We start from the raw sequence: 22,386 nt of genomic DNA, 5'->3' as shown, positions 1-22,386 counted from the left end.
ATTAGCTAATGTGCAGCCAAACTGCGGTCACAGTGATTATGAGTAAGAGACACACTTATAATGCCCGGTCGGCATGTTCTCTCACACATTTTAGGTAGCATGGGATCACACGTGTTTACTTACCTGCAATCTGTACTCTTAGTAGTGAGAGTATCTTCAAGATGAAGATGGGGATCCAGCACATGGCATCAGTGAACACAATGAAGAAAAATCTCTTTGCAATAGTGACTTCTCGATCGAAAACTGTTTGACGTGCTGTCTTCGCTGTCTTCTGGACAGAGTAAAACATACTGGAGTAGGAGAATACAATTACCACGAAAGCCAGCAGATTTAGACCTGACAGAGAAACACACATAAATCTTTAGTAACATCAAGCGAAAAATGTGTTGAACTGAATAAGATGTGAATTTGACTGAAAGTTTCACCAATTTAGTACATTATCTGCACACACACACACACACACAGATATATACATAGGATCTTTTTATTTTTGCAATTTTTAGTCAAAGTCAAAGTCACCTTTATTTATATAGCGCTTTAAACAAAATACATTGCGTCAAAGCAACTGAACAACATTCATTAGGAAAACAGTGTCAACAGTGTTTTTACTGTAAATATCTGCTTGGGAAGCTTTTTTTGTATTAAATTGTTTATATATGTTATAAAAATTATATTTAGAATATCTTCATAAAAGAAGACTTGTGTTTATATTAGGTTTTTAGACATATTTTAAATAAGTTTTCCTACTCCTACTTTTTCCAACTTTCCTTTAAAAAATGCCAGAAATGGATATTAAAAATATTAATTCATTATGTATTCTCTAAAAACAAGTCTTTTCAAAGAGATGTACCATGTCTTCATGATCTTTAGTTATTTTTGCTGGAAAATGATAAAAAAAAAAGTAATTAAATATTTTATTTTATTTTATTTTAATCTATTTACATATATATTTTGTTTTTGTTCATAGACTGGTGGCTATTGCAACAAGGTAGGACTTTTTTTACTTTATTAAAAAATAAAACAGCACGATTGAATCTCTGGGGAAATGCAGTAAAATTGTTAGATAATCCAGGACAAGCCCAATTCAAAGCTGAGTCACCTCCAGAGAATGATACACACACACACACACACACACACACACACTCTGGCTTATCCAGGTCTCAAACATAATCAGTGCAAAATGTACACACTCCAGTGCCCTCTGCTCTCACCAAGAAAAATGGCTGTAGAATAGCATCTGGCTCCAGGTTTCTCTGTCTGGTCTGAGTGAAGAGGGAAACATACTCCATTCCGCCCATAAAAATTTCCAAATGTCTGTTTATCCCAGAAGGGAATCACGGCGATGATAAATCCTAGCAGCCAGATTAAGGTCAGTGAGCAGAGGGTCTGCTTTCGTCCGGGACGGTAATGCTGGAAGGGGAAGACGATGCATAGGTACTTCTCTAGTGTCATGTAGGTCAACATCATGACAGAGACCTCTGTGGACAACATGGCCAGAGAGCCAATCAGCTGGCAGGACAGGCTCTCCATCCATATCTGAGCATGTCGGTTGTACTCGCCGCAATACTTGATGTCAAAGGCACCGATGAAAAGCAGATACACGCCCATGAGACAGTCTGCACCTATCAGAGATAAACAAATTTATCTTAATACATGATTTAGCATCTTTTCATCAATCTATCCATTGCCAACCATTCATCCTTTATCCATTTGCCCATCTGTCCATCCAAACACATTTCCATGCATCCATTTAACGCATATATTTATTTGTTGCATGGCTAATTAAAACTATTAAAAATCTTTTTCAGTAGATGAAATAAAGCTGAAATGCAATAAAATAGAAATATTAGCTTAAAAAACCAAAACAGAAATTAAAATTTTGCTTTGGCAACAAACTGAAATATATACATTTAAGTGCTAAAATTACTAGATATCTGAAATAAAACTGAAATAAAATCTACGTGGAAATATTTGTTTTTTTAAAAATAAACAAAAACTAATCATTTTTATTAGTTTTGTTCACATAAAATTACTAAAATGTTAATTAAATTCATTATGAAAATTGAAATATAAAAATATAAGCTAATTCAAAATATAATAAATACAATAGTGTATAAATGAAACTATTGATCAGTCAGTCATCTTCTATTGCTTTCTGGTATTTACTTACGGTAGTGTGTGCATGGTCAGGCCAGTTCGTTTTTTTTAGTTCTCTCTATTTGTGTGTCCCAGAAACCTGCTGAGCAGATGATTCAGCTAATAATGAACAAATACCAAATCACCCACACATTTTCATTCCCTACACTCCCTCCAAATCACTTTCCCTCCCTCACAGATGTCTCTCCCCACTTCGTTTTCATTCATCAAAATCGTTTCCCACACTGTGAATGGGTTTTTGCAAGTAAACATTAATACTGTGTTATTCTAGTCCTGGCTGAATAACTAAATAAGGCCTACAGATACATCAAGACCCCTAACAACCCCCCACCCCTCTACTGAAAATATTGCAGCCAATGTCACCCAGTGGGAACCTCCAGAGCTGGTGAGACACCAGCCCACAAACTCTCACCTCTCTGCATGTCTCTCATCTGAGGGGGCGACAGGGTTTGATCATTTAAGAGAGCAATGTGTCCTTTCAACTCTATGTGGGTTAAAAAACTGCACCTATCCAGCCATCTGTTCATCCGTCCACCTCTTCTCAGCCTGCTGTCTGCTATCTCTCTCCATCACTGAGACACAGATTAGTCCTCAGACTCTGATCCCCAGCTGAACAGCTCTAGATATCGCACGCTGATCCAACCCTTTCTAATCAAACTTTCCATTTCTGTCGTAGAAGGAAGTTGTGTATGTGTGTCCAGGTATGAGTCTTGTTGCTGCAGTGTGTGTCATGTGTCAGCGAGGTCGTACACAAGTCAGAAAGCTCTCTTTGTTCGTGCCTAAAGATACCGACTGTTGTAATAATTAATTTGCCCAGTGGGTGGGAAAGAGTGTGTGTGTTTTGATGTTTATTAAAAGCTTGTGATACTGCATAGATGTATAATTTAGTGAGTTTCAGGGCTATGTGTTGATGTGTATAATTAGCTGATGGCATATAATGGCTCATATGTGTGTAAATGCTGCAATTAGAGGGAACTGCTACACTTTAAGCCTGTTTGTCTGATGCATGTGAACTTCCAAAATTAGACCCTGCTTTCAAATATCTCGAGATCATTTGATAAAATCAGATAATCTCTCAGATCGCATGTTCGACTATTTGTCAACACCCCTAGTTTTTTTTGTTGAATATTTAGTCTAAAGCATTATAGTATTATTTTAATCTAAAATATTACAGAATTCAAATAGTTTGTGTTTTGCTGTTGTAAAATACTGTTTTATATTGACTTTTATATTGATTTAGTTTATTGTATCATGGATAGAAATGTCACTCTTATCTGATATAGTCAGACAACTGTTTTAAGTTTGAAAGTTTTCATGTCTCCCTTTTTTAGCACATGAAATGAATTTGGACTGATGCATCATTTGAGTTTCAGTGGGGCTGAGTAGGAGCTGCATATTGGTTGTGTGGCGCTTATGTTTGATGTATAATGGACTCACAGCAAAGGGATTTGATGGCCATGGTGTGATGTTGATTCTCTGAAGCGATACAGGACCGCAGACAGATGACGAAGATGTTTCCGAAGCAAATGATGAAGGCGACGACCCAGACAAACACGCGCAGAATGATGTTAGCCAGCAGATTCTCAAAGGATGAGATGCCGTCTGTGTTTGGCTTGCAGCTCCGCACGTTGGGAGAATATCCACAGAACTCAAAACGCTTAAAATAACTGAAATTATCCAACACATAAATTACAAAAAGAAGAGAGAATAGAAAAGAAAAGTTGTTTTACACATAATTGCATACTTTATAAATAATCTCATAAAAATGTTTAATGGAAGTTTTTTTAAATGATATTTGGAAAACCGATTAGTCTGACTCATAAATGAATGAACCATTTTTTGGGAAATATCCAATTAAATACTACTTGTTTATTAAACACTGAACATTGGTATCTTTCTTTTGATTTTCTTTTTTTTATGACTTACATTTCAGTGTGTTAGAGCTTTAAAGGGTTAGTCTACCCAAAAATTTTAATTAGCCCATAAATTACTCACCCTCACCCGCATCGTAGGAATATATATGACTTTCTTCTTTCAGATGAATCCAGTTATATAAAAAATTGGCATTAAAAAGCTCTTTAATGGCAGTCAGCGAGTGTTGCAGTGCCTCAATCCAAAAGATTCAGTTGATTATTCTCTTTCAAATATGGTTATTTTTCTTATAAAAACACATCGATTTGCTGCAGGACGACTTTGTTCACCTTTCCTGAGCAATGTGAGACACTTTTTGTTATGAAGGGATGCTTTTTATTTCACTTCTTTTGGACTGATGCACTGCAACACAACAGTTGAGTGCCATTAAACAGCTTGAAAGATCAAAGACCGTTTTTAATATAACTCTGAGTGGATTCGTCTGAAAGAAGAAAGTTATGTACACCCAGAATTAATTGAGGGTGTGTAATTTATGGGCTAATTTTCATTTTTGAGTAACTTACCCTTCAATATTGCTTTAAATATAGCACATAAGTCATGAACCACTTTTATTATTATTCACTTTATTTATATGGAAGAATCATCAGGATATTCACCTACAAATTCATCTTTTGTTTTCCACAGATAGAAAAATGAACCTTCACCTAATACTTGTACCTGAATGAACACTTTACCCACTGCACAATAAAACACTTCAGCCCAAACAGAGCATCTGTTTCTCTACCTGTTCTTAAAACGTGTGTTTCACTATAACACACACAAACTGTTCTGTTCACATTTACGCCTCATCAAACTAATCAACAGGTTTGTCAAATGCAGTTCTAACCTTATATTACTGTCACAGTCTGCTAGAGTGGGCCTGTCTCAGATCAAAAGTGAAATTCTAGCACAGATAATAACTGCAAAGAAACAATTACGAAAACCTCATCTCCACATCAAAGCGCGGACAGGTTCAGCGTGAGGTTCAGAGCTCTAAAGACTTTATACAGCATTTCTCCTCAGCACACGGCGGTTCTTTTGTTCAGCGCTGGTGTGGGGGGGGCTGATTCCTCATAAAGAAATGATGGCATTCCATTAAAAAGTCTCTCTGAATGCCTACACTCTACTACTTTTTTATTGCATTTTCATTTCCCCAGAGGGGAACACATCTGTTCGGGAGATATGATGGAATATGATGGAAGAAAAGTTCAAGATAGTTCTCAAGCTGAAAGAAGCAAGATAATCTTTGGAAATAATCAGGAGTTCAAGTTGAGCTGCATTTACCAGCAGGTTTGTCTTTTCAAATGCAGTAATCATTCACCCTCCAACTGACAGCTACCATCTAGCCTACATTCAGCAGTAATGACCTCTCTCTGTATCGCGCTCAGAGGGCGAGCTGTGGTGTACAAGGAATTTGAGTGCAAAATGTCAATATCTGGAACAAACTGATAACTCTCCATAGAGGGCAAAGTGAAACAACGTGTATATATATATGTGTATAACGAATTTGGAATGAATCAAGGGAAACAAAGAAAGAAAACTAGAGAAAATGTATAGATGTCATTTGAAAATCAAAGTTTTTCAGTAACATTTTAGTATGCTCACATGTGAGTGAGGTTAGTTAGTGGCCGGAACATCCTGATGCTGATGTTGGGAATCTCTACCTCTTCCATACTCCTGCACACAGAATGGACACATTTTTATCAGGTGTTTTTTATCCAGAATACAACAACATTGTATAAAAGCTAATAAAACAGAGAATTGTAGACCAGTATAGCCAGCTGAATAAACAAAGGCAGTTCTGAACATGACTCTCACTAAACATCGTAAATATCTTACATATCGTACATCATAACATTGTAATCTGTGGACTGAAAAAACAACATTCACTGCGATTCTAGAATTTGCCTAGAGTCAAGATAGTTATCTTTTTTAAGTTATGTTATGTTGTAATGTTATTAATTATTTATTTTTATCTCTGCCCAATTATCTTTCTTGTTGTTAGTAACATGCAATCAACCAGAAATAATTTTCCTGATATATGTACATATATTCAGGGGCATTTTTTGGTTGCTTTTTTTTTCATGATGTCTGATAGTTGGTAAGTTCAGCAGAATTCACTGGGGATTGCAATAGTGAGTGGGTTTTGTAAGAATAGAACTGCAGCATAGAATGGAAGCTGTTCCTGGATCTGTAAATACAACCTTAAACAACATTACTATTAACCAATCAATGGCATCCAACTTTAGGATTATAGATATCTTATTTATGATTTTCTAAGGGTACAGAAATCTAACTTGGGAAGAAATGAGAATAAAGCAAGAACAAATTACAACTTTTTCTTTTGTAAAATGTTCTACTTAGATGTTTCGGCTGAGATCCTCAATTTCACAAATGACTTGGAAAACTCCAACGTTTCAGAAGAGATCTAATTTATATTACAGCTCACCAATCTTACTTTATGTCAGCAAGTGTTTAATTTATTTTCATTTGTATTTCACCTAAGGATTTTTAAGAGTCTTCTGATCGTCTGAGCACTAAACATGTCTTCTGAGCAGGGCTATGACTTGCTGAAAGGAATACATTTCCAGGGACATCATATGATGTCGATCCAGGAATATGTCCTACTTATGCAGGTCTACAGAGCTCAAGCAGCAGAAGTAAAAAAAAAAAAAAAAAAACACTGAACTGCTTCGCTCCAAGACACTGTGGGGAAAATGCAAGGACCAGTGACAGAACACAAAGTTCTTTATTAAAACAGGCACAAAGTAACCTGAAGTATACCCATCTATTTTGAAACCCTACCCTTATAATGAAACCCATCATATAAGATTAAAATAATAGGTTTGTAACCATAATTGAATGCCTAATCAGAGTCTGTATAAAGAGCTCATTCACTGTGATATTTAATTATTCTCTGATTAACAGTGGTTTGATCACTTGCTGACACCAGCAGTCATTTATTGGATATTAAGGTCATGTAAATAGGATGTAGATTTCTGTGTAATTCTTAATCATGCACACATGATTAAATAAAAGATCCCCACTAATACACAGCACCAATATAATAACTTATGTTCTGTTCACTTCTGTTTACTCACAGTGACTGTAGATTCACCAAACTGTCAAACTGATTGTCGCATATATGCGCCAAGGGATTGTTGGAAATATTTCTGAAACAAACACACACGGACACACAAACAGTAAAACAGATATCGATAAATGCTGCACTATGATTCATAAGGCCTGTCACTTCATTTGAAGAGGCTTTCAACCAATCAGTGAATCACAAATGAGCAACACTGAAGTTTTGTGCAACTAAGGGACCGCAAAAAAAATTACAGCTGAACTTTTCAGCGTAGAAAAAGGGAATATAAACAAAACAATTTGCAACATAAATAATAAAGTGCAGAATGTGGCTCTCACAGCTGTTTGAGGTTCCTGAGGTTCTGGAACAGAGATGGAGGCAGGTCTTTAATCTGGTTCACAGACACATCTCTGTAAATCAAGTCACAGCAAATTCAATAGATCATTTTTCAACTTAATCATTCATGAAATAAATGGAACTAAAAGATCTTCAAATAGAAGCTCTGTTCCACCATTTGTGCTTATCAGGCTGAGATTATCTGGCAAGGTGTCTCTCTTTCTGTCGTTCTCTGTCTGACATCAAAATCTCAGCAGAGATTTGCTAAAAGGGAGAGTTCACCCAAAAATGAACATTCAGTCAAAATGTATTCACCTACGTGTTTTTTTTCACACATGTGTTACTGTCATTCTTTCATGGAACACAAGAGGGGACGTGCTGAAAAATATTCATATATATATATATATATATATATATATAAAAACAAAACATGATCAGGGCAAATTAAGAAAAAAAGGTGCTTCATAGATGAAACTTCCGAAGCTATATGATATCTTTATGTGACGGCAAAATTTACAAAACTCTTTGCCTCGACCTTAGCTGTGAGTGTACACAAACTTCAGCCCTTTTCTGCTTTTCATTTCTGTATGCTTTCTGGGAGAGAGCCGTGTAAACATTGTTCATCCCTTTTTTGTGTTCCAGTGAAGAAAGAAAGAAATACAGATTTGGAATGACATGAGGGTGAGTAAATGAGAACGAGAGGCAGAATTTTCATTTGTATGTAAAAGCTCACAAATACAATCCCCTTCTTTCTCTCTGGTGCTCACATTTTTATAAGCAATGACCTGAAAATATAACGACAACAAAATGTATCTAGGGACTCTGTAAAAATGAATGCCCCCATTTACCTGTGTGCATGTGTTTGTGTGTATACTCACAGGTCTATCAATCTTTGCATATCTGCAAATGTTTCCTCCTCAATGGTGCTGATGCGATTTCTCCTTAACGCTCTAAACCAGAAAAAGACACATGTATAATAGCACCACCTCAAACGTATACCCAAATTCATTACGGCTTTCGGTGTCTTACACATCTATATGTAAATCAGCTCTGCTTCTATCTCTGTGTCATAATAGAGTCTGAAGATCACACTTAAGATCTATCTATCTGGTTCATGCTTCCAGAAACCACCACAAAAATTTTCCATAATGCATGAGTACACAAGGACACATTGGCAGTCCTAGATTACGTCTGAAAAGCAAAGGACATATCAAAATACTTAAAATATTTAAATTTTTGAAGAAACGTGACCTGTCCTGATAACTGAAACATCTTTGGATTGAGAAATAGACTGATTGAGCTGGATAAGATATCACAACAAACACACAGTGTCGATGTAAGTTTATGTTACACTAGAGTGAAATGTAGATTTTCATCCTGAGTGTTTCTTTAACTCTTGTATAAGCTCACATTAGTGAAAGTCCACATACATTCAAGTCATATTCTGTTTGCACACAAGTCTTACTTTGTTTTAATCCATTATTTTCTTTTCTAGATTTTCATTAAAGGGATAGTTCACCCAAAAATGAAAATTATATTTTATAATTATATTATATTATATTATTCATCTTCGGAACACAGTTTAAGATATTTTAGATTTAGTCTGAGAGCTCTCAGTCCCTCCATTGAAAAAGTATGTATGGTATACTTTCCATGTCTAGAAAGGTAAGAAAAACATCATCAAAGTAGTCCATGTGACATCAGAGGGTCAGTTAGAATTTTTTGAAGCATCGAAAATACATTTTGGTCCAAAAATAGCAAAAACGAAGATTTTATTCAGAATTGTCTTCTCTTCTGGGTCTGTTGTGAGAGAGTTCACTGCAGTTTAGTGATATCCGGTTCGCGAATGAATCACTCAATGTAACTGGATCTTCTTGAACCAGTTCACCAAATTGAACTGAATCGTTTGAAACGGTTCGCGTCTCCAATACGCATTAATCCACAAATGACTTAAGCTGTTAACTTTTTTAATGTGGCTAACACTCCCTCTGAGTTAAATCAAACCAATATCCCGGAGTAATTCATGTACTCAAACAGTACACTGACTGAACTGCTGTGAAGAGAGAACTGAAGTTGTACACCGAGCCGAGCCAGATAATGAACGAAACATTGACTCGTTCACAAGTCAAGAACCATTTCTGTCAGACGATTCGAGAACCGACGAGCTGATGATACTGTGCATGTATGATTCAGCGTGAAACAGACCGACACACAGAGCGTCTAAACCGAACTGATTCTTTTGGTGATTGATTCTGAACTGATTCTGTGCTAGTATTATGAGCGCGGGTAAACCGAAGGCTTGAATCAAGGGCAATCATTGCAAATGAAGTCATTACATCGAGCGCAAAAGATGACGGTGAACCGTTTTCTTCAACCGGTTTATTGAATCGAATTGTCCGAAAGAACTACTGGAAAACCGATGCAACCGGATCTTGACTCGAGAACGAGTCAATGTTTCGTTCATTATCTGGCTCAGCTCGGTGTTCATCTTCAGTTCTCTCTTCACATCAGTTCAGTCAGTGTACTGTTTGAGTAACTGAATTACTCCGGGATATTGGTTTGTTTGAACTCAGAAGGAGTTTCAGCCACATTAAAATAGTTAACAGCTTAAGTCATGTGTGGATTAATGCTTATTGGAGACGCAAACCATTTCAAACGATTCAGTTCAATTTGGTGAACTGGTTCAAGAAGATCCGGTTACATCGAATGATTCGTTTGCGAACCGGATATCACTAAACTGCAGTGTTTTGAATGGTCTCACAACAGACACGGAAGAGTGTCCAAAATGTATTTTCGATGCTTCAACAAATTCTAACTGACCCTCTGATGTCACGTGGACTACTTTGATGATGTTTTTCTTACCTTTCTAGACATGGACAGTATACCGTACACACAGCTTCAATGGAGGGACTGAGAACTCTCGGACTAAATCTAAAATATCTTAAACTGTGTCCCGAAGATGAACGGAGGTCTTACGGAACGACATGAGTCATTAATGACATAATTTTTATTTTTGGGTGAACTAACCCTTTAAACTTTGGTGTCTAGGGTAAAAAAGGCAAACATATTTGTAAAAAATAAAATAAAAAAATAATGAAATATTAAAATCTGTCAGTTTTAATTAAAAACAACTTCTGGGACATAAAACTGCCTGTAGTTGAAAATACACCAAAATACATGGGAAAAGACTGAGAGAGAAGCTGTCATGATGCTGCAGGCTCAGTCTCTCAAGACGGACTGTCCTTCAAATGCCACTGACAGATCAAATCAAAGGCTTTACACCACTGCACCAGATATTCCTGACGTATATCAACATGTACATCTAAAACATGAGTAATTATTGTAATTTATTCACTTCTGGTGTCTTTAATCTACTCAGGTCTTAAATTATTCAGTTCAACCTAAATCGGCATTTATTTGTAAGTGCTTCCAGCCGAGCTGAGAGACTGTAGATGAGCCCCACTTCTGTCCGCTTCTCCCAAACTCAACTGTGACAAATAAACGGTCTATAATATAAATACCCAGGATCCCATACTGTGTATGTGTGGTTTGTGGATACTCACAAGACGGTAAGAGAGGAGCAGTTCTTAAAACTAGATGCCCAGAGAGATGAAATTCTATTTCCCTCCATTTCCCTGCAGATACAAACACCTTCAGCTGATCACCGGAGTGTGTAGAGTAGGAGATTTAAATATATTATACCTTATTAAATATAAAGATTTTGGTTTAGGAAAAAAAAAAAAAAAAAAAACTAAAGAGTGGCCACTAAACACATTTAGACACTTGAAAGGTCATACTATGAGGAATACATTTTTCTCTCGTTACAATATGAGAATAGAATAACTCTCAGAACTTACTCCCCAGTTAAAAAAAAAAAAAAGGACCATTTACCGCAACAAAGCTGTAACAATAGCTTGTACTTCCAAAATTAACTGACCCACTTATTGCCCACATTTTACCATCAACAAAGTCGGAAAGTCAAAAAGCCCAAAAGCCAAATAGAAACTATTATTCCTAACACCAGAGGAACCAGTGATAAGAGTAACATGTAGCAAACCTTCAGTTAATGCAGGCAGTGCGTCCACAAACAGATCACGCCAAACCGTTTCTCAGAACTTGCTTCAATTTTTTTCCCATTTTTGATATTATTCTTAGGCAACTGGATGTTTAGGTGAATATATAAAGTCAGTTTCCCTCAAGTTCACATAGATGCCTGAGCAGAGTAACCAGGTATAGTTCATCATAATAACTAGAGCCATGGTCCACCAATGTTTGACAACCAGAAAGTGAGTGTTTTTTATTTATTTATTTTTTATCTTCATTGGTAACTTGATTAACAGTACATCTATTGTTATGAACATATTGTGCTGTAAAAAGTGGACTTGTGCTGTAACTTTAAAATAAACGCCATTAGTTTGGATTATTTTGTTATCTAATTCACACATTTAAGTGTTTCTTATGTGTCCAAATACTTCATAGATCCACTGACAATTAAATATGATGTTTGTTACTTACAGCCAGTTGAGACGGGGCATCTCAAGACAAATTGAAGTTTTAGGAAACTGTTCGACAGTGTTATTTAATAAAGACCTGTGAAATACAAATATAAACATACTGTTGAGCTACACAGTACAATAAACAGAGGATACACTTTACAATAAATGAAAAAACAGGCATAATATTTTCTACTTATCCTCCTGTCTTTTAGGCCTATGCACAATAGCTTTGCATATACCATATATTCATCAATTTGATCTTTCAAGGTAAATTAGAATATCGCTCTTACAGAAAAAATAAAGATTTCAGGCCTTCAAAAGACTTCTGACGCAGAGACGATATTCTGTTTTCATCCAAAATCCTACACACAGACAAACACACATCAAATAATGAACATCCTTATCACAAATTACAATATATTAAAAAAGTGACCCTGAGAACCATCTGAAAATAAGCATCTCCTCAGAAACCCACGTCATCTGAGGAGGGCATGTTGAAGCTCTTTGTTTGTTAATGAGAACAGGTCAGACTCGTCTTAATCTTAGCCCTGAAAGGCTAAATTAATTTTGCTTTTCCTTCTCACAGTGGACAAACACAATCCATCAATTATGTCTGATTGAAATAGAGCAAAAACAAGCAAGAAAGAGAGAGAAAGCGCCAATGAAACTGACAGAAACAATCAGAATGCGACAAAGGAAAAGAGAAAGATATTTGCACCTATCATTCTATTTCATCCACTATGTGAGTGTGTATGCGTCTGTGTTTTCCTACTTACAGCCACTCCAGACTGCCGAGGTCATTAAATGTTCCTGCTTTCAAAGACGTGATGTTATTCTGACTCAAAAAACTAAAAAAAAAGGGAAAAAAGAATAAAATCAAGAGAGAGACAGAATGAGACAAAGAGAAAGAAAAGGCCACTTTAATGGAGGTCTGATGTTTAAGTGGGTTTTGTTAAGTGTGTCATAAAAATGAATATCTAATGTATGACCATCACTGCTGTTTCTCCTTCCTCCACTCAGTGATTTATTTCCTTTCTCAGTCTTTCCCCCATAAGAGACTGAGGGCCCTATTTCAACGATCTAAACGCAAAGTGTAAAGCTCACGGCGCAGGTGCACTCAGGGCATGTCCAAATCCACTTTTGCTATTTTAAAGACGGAAAAATGGTTGACGCCCCCGACACATGGTCTAAATGGGTTGTCCCCCTTCTCTTAATGAGTAATGGGTGTTTTTGGGTGTAACGTGCAATAAACCAATCAGAGTTTCATCTTCTATTCCCTTTAAGAGCCAGTTGCGCTCGTGCCATGACGGATTTGCTATTTACACGGTGGAATTTGACAAACGCAAAGACAGAACGCGTCTCCGAGATGAAACGGAGCTGTTCGTGTGCGAGCAAATAGCCTAATTATGATACATGTGATGACTATCCATTATGACATGTAGGCATATATATATATATATATATATATATATATAATTGGCCTACAAAATAATTCTTATGCATTGCAATCCTTTAATTTTTAATATTTGGCATGTTTGTGTGCTGCTGTGCTTCCCTGTGTTTAAGCAACATGTACACCCGTTGTGGACCCGCCTATACTAACACGCTCTTTAAATTTAGAAAAAACATTGCACCAGACTTTAGACCAGGTTTGAGTTGGTCTATGGCGCAATCTATTTTCAGCTCCTTAAAATAGCCGGGGGTATTATAGGGCCCTGATTAGTTTACTGTTGATTAGTTATGTAGCTATATAATATTATTGTATAGTATACAGTATAATATATAATATATATTAAAGCAAACCCATTGAAAGTAAGAGCCCAGGTACATACATAAACACACAACAGCATTAAGATGCATTCAAAGCCATTCTTTGATCATGGATCTGTTCTGCCTGAATCAAGCCTAATCCTCCATCCCCATTGTTACATCCTTCTTCCCCTTATTTTTCTTTTACATGGATGAATGAGTATATGATGAAAGCCTCAGACTGACTGGTATGAAGAAATAGATGGGACGCTCATAATTGCATGGACAGATAGTCAGTGATGTTCAGTTACACAATAATTTAAACATGAGCTCAGGGAAGGATCAATGTCATGTTAAACGTGATGTGTCACTGATATAAATGTGCACAATTACACACACAGTTCATTTACACAGTACTCACAGTTTACGCAAAGAGATCAGTCCTGAAAATGCCCTCTTGGAGATCATTTCTATACTGTTACTTTCCAAATGTCTGTGGAGAGAGAATATTCACTGCAGTTTGAGTTGTCACTCTAGCTGCACTGTGTATTTTTGCCTCATTAAAAATAGTTTTACCCCTAAAGAAATGAATAGTCAAACACAGCACCCTGCGGTCAAATATTTTACAGTACGTGTATTTACATGTACTTATACTGTACTTACAGTATATTTATCTAAGAAAGTTCTGGTAATACAGGGTAACTACATTGGGTAGGTTTAGGTTTAGGGGTAGGTTCAGGGTTAGTTCTTAGTTATTGTAATTACTATAATAAGTACATAGTATGTACATGAGGAACTGGACTGTAAAATAAAGTGCTACCACATTTTTTACATAATGTATAATTGGTAGCCATGTGCCTGACACCCAATTCAACAATGTGCAGATTTTCTCGTTCATATTGCATTTCATGGTTCTTCTCACATAATAAAAAAAAGATATTCTGTTTTTTTATTCAGTTGCTAAGTAATTGTGAAATAATTGATTTAATGTTCAGTCAGCCATTTTTATTTTATTTGTATTATATGTTTTTTTTATTAAATGCTGTTCTTTTTATCAAAGTTTCATTCATCAGAGACTTTATTTGATCAAATTAAATAGCACAGCTGTTTTCAAAAATAAATGTTTCTTAAGCACTAAATCAGCATATAAGCACAATTTGAAAAATATGTTGACTTTATCTACTGCTGGAAATTCAGCTTTGCCACCATAGGAATCAATTACATATTAAAAAATAAATTCAAACATAAAACAGTTATACATTTAAATTGTAATAGCATTTCCTAATAATATTACTGTTTTTTACTTTTTGATAAAAATGTATGATAGTGAGCATACGTGTACATATCAGTAAAATGTATAAGCCCTTTATTGGAAACAAATAATTCCATTTAAATAGCATATCACTTATCAAACAAAACCATGTACAATGAACTTACAGAACAGGCATGGAGATCAAAAGCAAAACATACTTCTATCAATTTGCAGTTACTGTGGTAACAAAAATATTTAAACCTTTCAAAGATCCTTTTTTTGTTTTTGTCTGTCATTTATTATGATTAATTGAGGAGATGTCTTGTGAGGGCTTCTCTATGTCTTTTTTCAGCTGTCTAAAAGTAAATATTGTCTGGCTATACTGAGTGCTACAGAGTTGGACTTTGATGAGCAATAAAAATGTCTTCCTGTCTGAACTCTACAAAGGAAGTTGAGCTTTAAAACCTCCACTGCACTTAGTGACAAAAGAAGAAGAGATGGGGGATGAGTGAGAAGAATGGCAGCTCAAGTGAATTGTTGGCCATGTAAACAAATATAACACATTAGGATTATCTGAATGGTGAAAGCCATTGCATATTTGCAAAATAATATACAAATAAAATATACAATGTAGAAATATCATGATTTTATTCCTAATATATTTGTTTTTGGTTGGATGGCTAATATGAGGAAACAGTATTTGCAATATTCTGCAATCACATTCTGATGCAGATTTCCTACTGAAGCAAACGTCATTAGAATATTATATATACTTTAGGCCTATTATTAAAACCTCTTCAATTTGAATTGTTTGTTTTGCTAACATCGGGGAGTGACATTCTTACAGTTCACACTACAATTTTGAAGTTACTTTTAAAGTTACAATCCAACTGGCCAATTTCTAAAGCCTGGAATACACTAAACGATTTTTAGGAAATTCCATAGAAAATTGCATAGTTTTTATTATCTTCAGACTTTTGGTTCCATTCCATCCAGTTGGGGGATTTCAAACAATTTTGATATTTTCAGACGATTTTAAAACACGTTGTTTACATTTTTCACGTGTCTCCTAGCAACAAGGCGCACAACAAGTCTGGTAGTGATTTCCATTCATTTAGTGAATAATGGCCTCTTTTCATTGGTCACTATTTACAAAGTCGGTAAGTGTATGATACATATTGTGTTTTAAAAATCTGTTCCGATTATTAAAGTTGTGAAGTGTATTCCAGCCTTTAGTTGGAGTGTTGTTTTGATCCCTTAAAACATGCATACACACATTCTGAAACCTCTCTGAATGCTATTTTAGAGAAAAGTAAAAACTAATCATTGCAAAGAAGTTGCTAATCATCGTTTCTAAATCATGACTTGAGCTCAAGGCAAGGAGACTTAAGACATTTCTTAGAAGACATAACAAAAGAGAAAGATTATGGGAGGAAAGGTCACTCACAGTCTCTCCAGGTGTCTATAGCGGATGAAAAGATCACAAGAGAGAGATTCAATCCTGTTACTGTTCAGCTCTCTGAAGGAAGTGTGGGAGGAAAACAGCAGCTATTACATTTGGAAAACAAATATAGTGATTTGTGTTTTGTTTATTTTGATGAAGAAAAAAAACTGTTGCAACCAGCCTAAGGTGGGTTTGCTGGTCCTAGTGAGTTCCACTGGTCAGTCAGTTAGTCTAGTACTCTGACGACTACCTAAAACCCCTCTAAAACCAGTAAACCTGAGTCAAAGTCAGAGTCCATCTTTTATGAATAACAGAGATGAGGATCTCTCACTCTCTGTTGTACTTACAGTGCAGTTACATTAGAGGATACAACAGGTACATGGCGGAGGTTTTTGCCATTACAGTTCACCTTCTGACCCTCACAATGACACACATCTGGATAGACATCCAACACTGAAAACAAACAGACAGAATCAGGCCATTAGAAATCCCACAGGAATATTGCTCATTGAAAATAAATGGTGAATGGTATTTAACAAGCAAGAGTTTCCATATAAATAATGAATATGGTTGGCTAGGCAATTTAATTTCTTTTTAGATAAGGAGGGTATTGTGTACTTGTAAAGGTACTAAGTGTATAATTAGAATTCATTGTGTGTGCATGTGTATCTGTTATTATGAGGCAAGCTATAATGTTTCATCTACAGGGTCTGTGCTAATGAGTATTGACTTCAGAAATCATTTGATAAAGACAGCATGCATGAAAGAGACAGATTACCTTATGACTTCCCAAAAAGATAAACTCCTTCCATTAACATGACAAAAAGCGCTTTTGTCTCAAAACCTCTCAAACCCCTTTTGTGTTTACCATTAATGTATAAAATCTGTGCTTCCGTCCTTTTCATGCCTTGCTCAATCCATTTAAAAACAGCAGGGCATGACCATCTGAAAGCTTTTGTTTCTTCAAATAAACTGCTGTGTTTCGTGCCTTCAACAGTTCAATTGAATAAACAGTGTGTATTGATGTTAAGCTGAAATCAGAGAGAGAGACTGAAAACAGAGAGCGAGAGAGAGAAAGAGACAGAGAGATTTCAGTGTTAAATCTCCATTTACTGTGGGAGGTGACCTGTTATACCCCAAACTCTTTCCAGTTTCTCATTAATGTATTGTATATAATATATGTAAAATTGCTCCAGTTGTATTCTTGTTAATCTCATACATTTTTTGTCTTGTTAAACTGTCACTTTTTCTTTATTCAATAAAAGAAATTGAGAACACAACTACTAATCCTTAAAAAATAATCAGAGAATTAAAAAAGTGAAATTAAAAAAAGAAAAGAAAAAATATATATATATTCTTTTTTTTTTTCAATGAGTCAAGGAAAAGAAACAATTGAAAAATCTGTTAAATATGGTTCAGAATTGAACATTCATTACTAAAACATTGTTACAGTTGGTCTTCCCACTTATTGTTTGTCCATTATGGCTCGTAGAGTTTTAACACAGAAGGTATTGCAGCTCTTTCAACCCACTCAACACATTTGAGACATCTACAGCTTAATCCCCCAGTGAGTCACTTTCCCACACATTCAGACTCTGAGACAGCTGGGTCTGTCTCACCTAACCTCGAAAGTCAGGAAAAGCATTATTTCCTGTGGGGTTTTTATTTAGTACTGGTAAGTATTTGTTTGGGACTGAAAAAAGCTTAAGTTAAAACACTCCAAAGTATAAACTAAGATCTTGGGTAACATTTGAATAGAACACTGTTACTCAGAACTGAAGAAATCATGACCCACTCCAAGATGCAAAAGCAATATCCAATTCACAAATTAAGCATTCTTTTTTTAATGAATTTATTGGATGGATTCACAAATCACATGTAATGATTAATTGATCTGAATGCAGAAGTTAACAACTGATTCAATGATCCTGTTGGGCCGAATCTCAACTGAACAAATTGCTGCTTGGACTTTAAAAAAAAAATGTTTTTACACTTCAAGTGTGTGCTAGTGACCACTGATCCATAACAGATCATATAGATATATACATATATATATATATATATATATATACATATATATATATATATATAGATAGATAGATAGATAGATAGATAGATAGATAGATAGATAGATAGATAGATAGATAGATAGATAGATAGATAGATAGATAGATAGATAGATAGATAGATAGATAGATAGATAGATATAGATATATATATATATATATATATATATATATATATATATATATATATATAGATAGATAGATATATAGATAGATAGATCAGTGGTACTGACTGACTAACTAAACAGTAGTCCTTATAAACAATTGTACAAGGTCTTATATAAACTTTTGAATGTTCTTACTGTAAGCAGATATTTCCTTTGGAGTATACTAATTTAGATAGTCTGCAATTTCAGGTACATGATTTGTTTACTTCATCTTCCTCTACCCTCAACCTGCTTTAAATCTAGCATCATTATTCCAGTAAGAGTTTCCTGAATGAATATTCCCCTCTGGCACTAATTTCCTTTGCTATCAACTGCTTTGAGCAGCAGGTCATGGCATACATTACAGCTACTCTGAACCCTCACTAGAATGCCTATAACCGCTCAACCAAGAAAGACATAATAACCTCTATCTAACACTTGGTCACCTAGAAAATAAAGACCCCTACGCCAGGATGCACTGATTTCAATTCACCTTCAATTCATATTCTTACCTCAGACCCTAATCAACAAACTCCACACAGAAACTTTTCGTTTTTACTGGTGCTCCGCAAGGCTTGTACAGAGAAAGCGTTCTGACTCACTATCTGGTCTATAGAAGTTGTTTTGGTGCTGACAGGTAAGCCTTGTAGCCAATTCTTAAAACTGGCCAGTACATCACTGTGACCTGCTTTCCACCATAGGGAAGGACAACATATATCTGTCAGACCTGAAGCTAAGGAACATCTATGTGAGCATTTTCTTTCCACAGGCAGTCAGAATTTATTGACCCTGCATGTCATGCCTGCACAGACTTCATATATTGCACATACGTTGCATCATTTATACCATGAACCATTTAATAATTAATAATCTGCCTCAAGGATCAACCTCAAGTTCAAAATTGTGACACTTACTGTACTGATTTGCTCTGTCATTATTACAGGAGGTTACATTAGTCCTGTCACGATCGGTGTTACAGAACACACAGGAGAGAGAACCAATTGCGGGTATGTATTTATTAAAGGGGCAATCCAAAGAATAAACAGTCCAGGCAGGGGTCGATATCCAACAAATCCAAACATAAACAAAACACGAAGACAAGGCAAGGCAAGGCAAGGCAAGATGACGGACATGAATAAACATCAACATTAAACAAGGACTCCGTGACTAAGACTCAGACAGACCAGGTATAAATACACAAAAGGATGATGGGGAAACAGGAGACAGGTGGGGAACAATCAATTAACTAAACAAGGAGGAAGGTGACCAAATAAGGAGACAGGAAGTGATAAATGATAAACACCGTGAGAAAGGGGGACATCTAGTGGAAACCCAGGAACACAACCCAGACACTGTGACAGTACCCCCCCTCTACGGACCGGCTCCCAGACGCTCCATGACAGACACAAAACAGAGACCAGGAGGGAGGCGGACAGGTGGAGGCTCAGGGGGAGGGACGGAGGGCCAGAAAAAAAAAAAAAAAAATCATGGGGAACAGATACCAGAAGTGTAGACACAAAACAGAGAGACCAGGAGGGAGGAGGACCGGAGGAGGTTCAGGGGGAGGGACGGAGGGCCAGACTAACAGAAAGGAACAGGGACCGACATTAACACAAAAACAACAGGAGAAAAAAAAAAAAAAAACAACATGAAGCCCCCCAGGGCGGAGCAGAAGACCACCACACCCTTGTGGTCAAGGCCAGAGTCCTCCAGGGCGGAGCGGAAGACCACCACAACCGTGTAGTCAGGGCAAACGCCCCCCAGGGCGGAACGGAAGACCACCACGTCCGTGTGGTCAGAGCGGAAGCCCCCCAGGGCGGAGCTGAAGACCACCACACCCTTGTGGTCAAGGCCAGAGTCCTCCAGGGTGGAGCAGATGACCACCACGCCCCTGTGGTCGATGCCGGAGTCCAACAGGGCGGAGCAGCAGACCACCCAGTGACTTGACTTAACTCTGAAAGTTCAACGGTGACTGGCCCTGACTCTGGAGAGGTCACTGGCACCTGACTCGACTCTGGAGAGTTCACTGGCCCCTGACTCGCCTCTGGAGGGTCAACTGGAACCTGACTCGACTCTGGACTGCCTGTGGAGACTTGAGACGCCTCGGCTTCGGGCACCGCCTCTGGAACGGACTCGGGCACTGCCTCGGTCACGGCCTCGGGCACCGCATCGGGAGCGGCCTCGGGCACCGCATCGGGAATGGCCTCCGGAACAGCATCGGGCCCCGCCACGGCCTCCGGAACAGCATCGGATCCCGCCACGGCCTCCGGAACAGCATCGGGTCCCGCCTCGGCATCGGGCACCGCCTCGGCCTCCGGAACAGCATCGGGCACCGCCTCGGCCTCCGGAAAAGCATCGGGCACCGCCTCGGCCTCCGGAACAGCATCGGGCACCGCCTCGGCCTCCGGAACAGCATCGGGCACCGCCTCGGCCTCCGGAACAGCATCGGGCACCGCCTCGGCCTCCGGAACAGCATCGGGCACCGCCTCGGCCTCCGGAACAGCATCGGGCACCGCCTCGATCTCCGGAACAGCATCTGGCACCGCCTCGGCCTCCGGAACAGCATCGGGCACCGCCTCGGCATCGGGCACCGCCTCGGCCTCCGGAACAGCATCGGGCACCGCCTCGGCCTCCGGAACAGCATCGTGCACCGCCTCGGCCTCCGGAACAGCATCGGGCACCGCCTCGGCCTCCAGAACAGCATCGGGCACCGCCTCGGCCTCCGGAACAGCATCGGGCACCGCCTCGGCCTCCGGAACAGCATCGGGCACCGCCTCGGCCTCCGGAACAGCATCGGGCACCGCCTCGGCATCGGGCACCGCCTCGGCCTCCGGAACAGCATCGGGCACCGCCTCGGCATCGGGCACCGCCTCGGCCTCCGGAACAGCATCGGGCACCGCAACGGGCACCGCCTCGGCCTCCGGAACAGCATCGGGCACCGCATCGGGCACCGCCTCGGCCTCCGGAACAGCATCGGGCACCGCCTCGGCATCGGGCACCGCCTCGGCCTCCGGAACCGCATCGGGCACCGCCTCGGCCTCCGGAACAGCATCGGGCACCGCCTCGGCCTCTGGAACAGCATCGGGCACCGCCTCGGCCTCTGGAACAGCATCGGGCACCGCCTCGGCCTCCGGAACAGCATCGGGCACCGCCTCGGCATCGGGCACCGCCTCGGCCTCCGGAACAGCATCGGGCACCGCCTCGGCCTCCGGAACAGCATCGGGCACCACCTCGGCATCGGGCACCGCCTCGGTCTCCGGAACAGCATCGGGCACCGCCTCGGGAACGTCCTCTGGGCTTTGAGGAACGGTAGACGCCTGTCTCCTCCTCCTCCGCCCTCTATTTTGGCGAGTCGGTGACACCTTGTCTGGAGACTCAGGCGTTGAGTTGGCCATCTTGTGCTGTGGTTGCAAGCTGGCGGCCATCTTGTGCTGTGGCGCTGGGCTGGCGGCCATCTTGTGCTGTGGTGCTGGCTCAGCAGCCATGACGTCAACCGTCTTGGGAATCTCTAGGATCTTGGACAGCGTAGCGAAATAGTCCAAGAATGAGTCAGCGGCCCTCTTGGGCGTTGGCGCTGAGCTGGCGGCCATCTTGCACCGTGGCGCTGGACTCGTGATCGCCTTGGGTTGCGGTGCTGTGTTGGCGTCCATCCTGCCTCGTGGCGCTGGACTAGCGGCCATCATGGGCAGTGACGCCACTGTGGCGGACGTGCGCTTCCTCTCTCCTCTCCGTCCGCCATGG

General features: G+C 39.0%; 1 protein-coding gene across 1 annotated transcript in view; it reads right to left on the bottom strand.

Moving 5' to 3' along the window:
- The window catches only part of rxfp2l (relaxin family peptide receptor 2, like), a 32,531-nt gene that overhangs the window by 884 nt on the left and 9,261 nt on the right, over window positions 1–22,386 (bottom strand). Inside the window, exons 4-17 of the mRNA XM_059548064.1 lie at window positions 16,781–16,886; window positions 16,437–16,508; window positions 14,159–14,230; window positions 12,765–12,836; window positions 12,279–12,350; window positions 12,008–12,082; window positions 11,056–11,127; window positions 8,371–8,442; window positions 7,495–7,566; window positions 7,170–7,241; window positions 5,674–5,745; window positions 3,595–3,824; window positions 1,212–1,622; window positions 124–336 (exon numbers count right to left, since the gene is read on the bottom strand). Of these exons, the coding sequence (XP_059404047.1) occupies window positions 124–336; window positions 1,212–1,622; window positions 3,595–3,824; window positions 5,674–5,745; window positions 7,170–7,241; window positions 7,495–7,566; window positions 8,371–8,442; window positions 11,056–11,127; window positions 12,008–12,082; window positions 12,279–12,350; window positions 12,765–12,836; window positions 14,159–14,230; window positions 16,437–16,508; window positions 16,781–16,886 (1,683 nt within the window). The remainder of the gene's footprint in view (window positions 1–123; window positions 337–1,211; window positions 1,623–3,594; window positions 3,825–5,673; window positions 5,746–7,169; window positions 7,242–7,494; window positions 7,567–8,370; window positions 8,443–11,055; window positions 11,128–12,007; window positions 12,083–12,278; window positions 12,351–12,764; window positions 12,837–14,158; window positions 14,231–16,436; window positions 16,509–16,780; window positions 16,887–22,386) is intronic.

Source organism: Carassius carassius, chromosome 4, assembly GCF_963082965.1.
Source record: "Carassius carassius chromosome 4, fCarCar2.1, whole genome shotgun sequence".
Classification (NCBI taxonomy): domain Eukaryota; kingdom Metazoa; phylum Chordata; class Actinopteri; order Cypriniformes; family Cyprinidae; genus Carassius; species Carassius carassius.
Note: the sequence above shows the minus strand (reverse complement) of the source record. Positions and strands in the feature narration are given on the sequence as shown.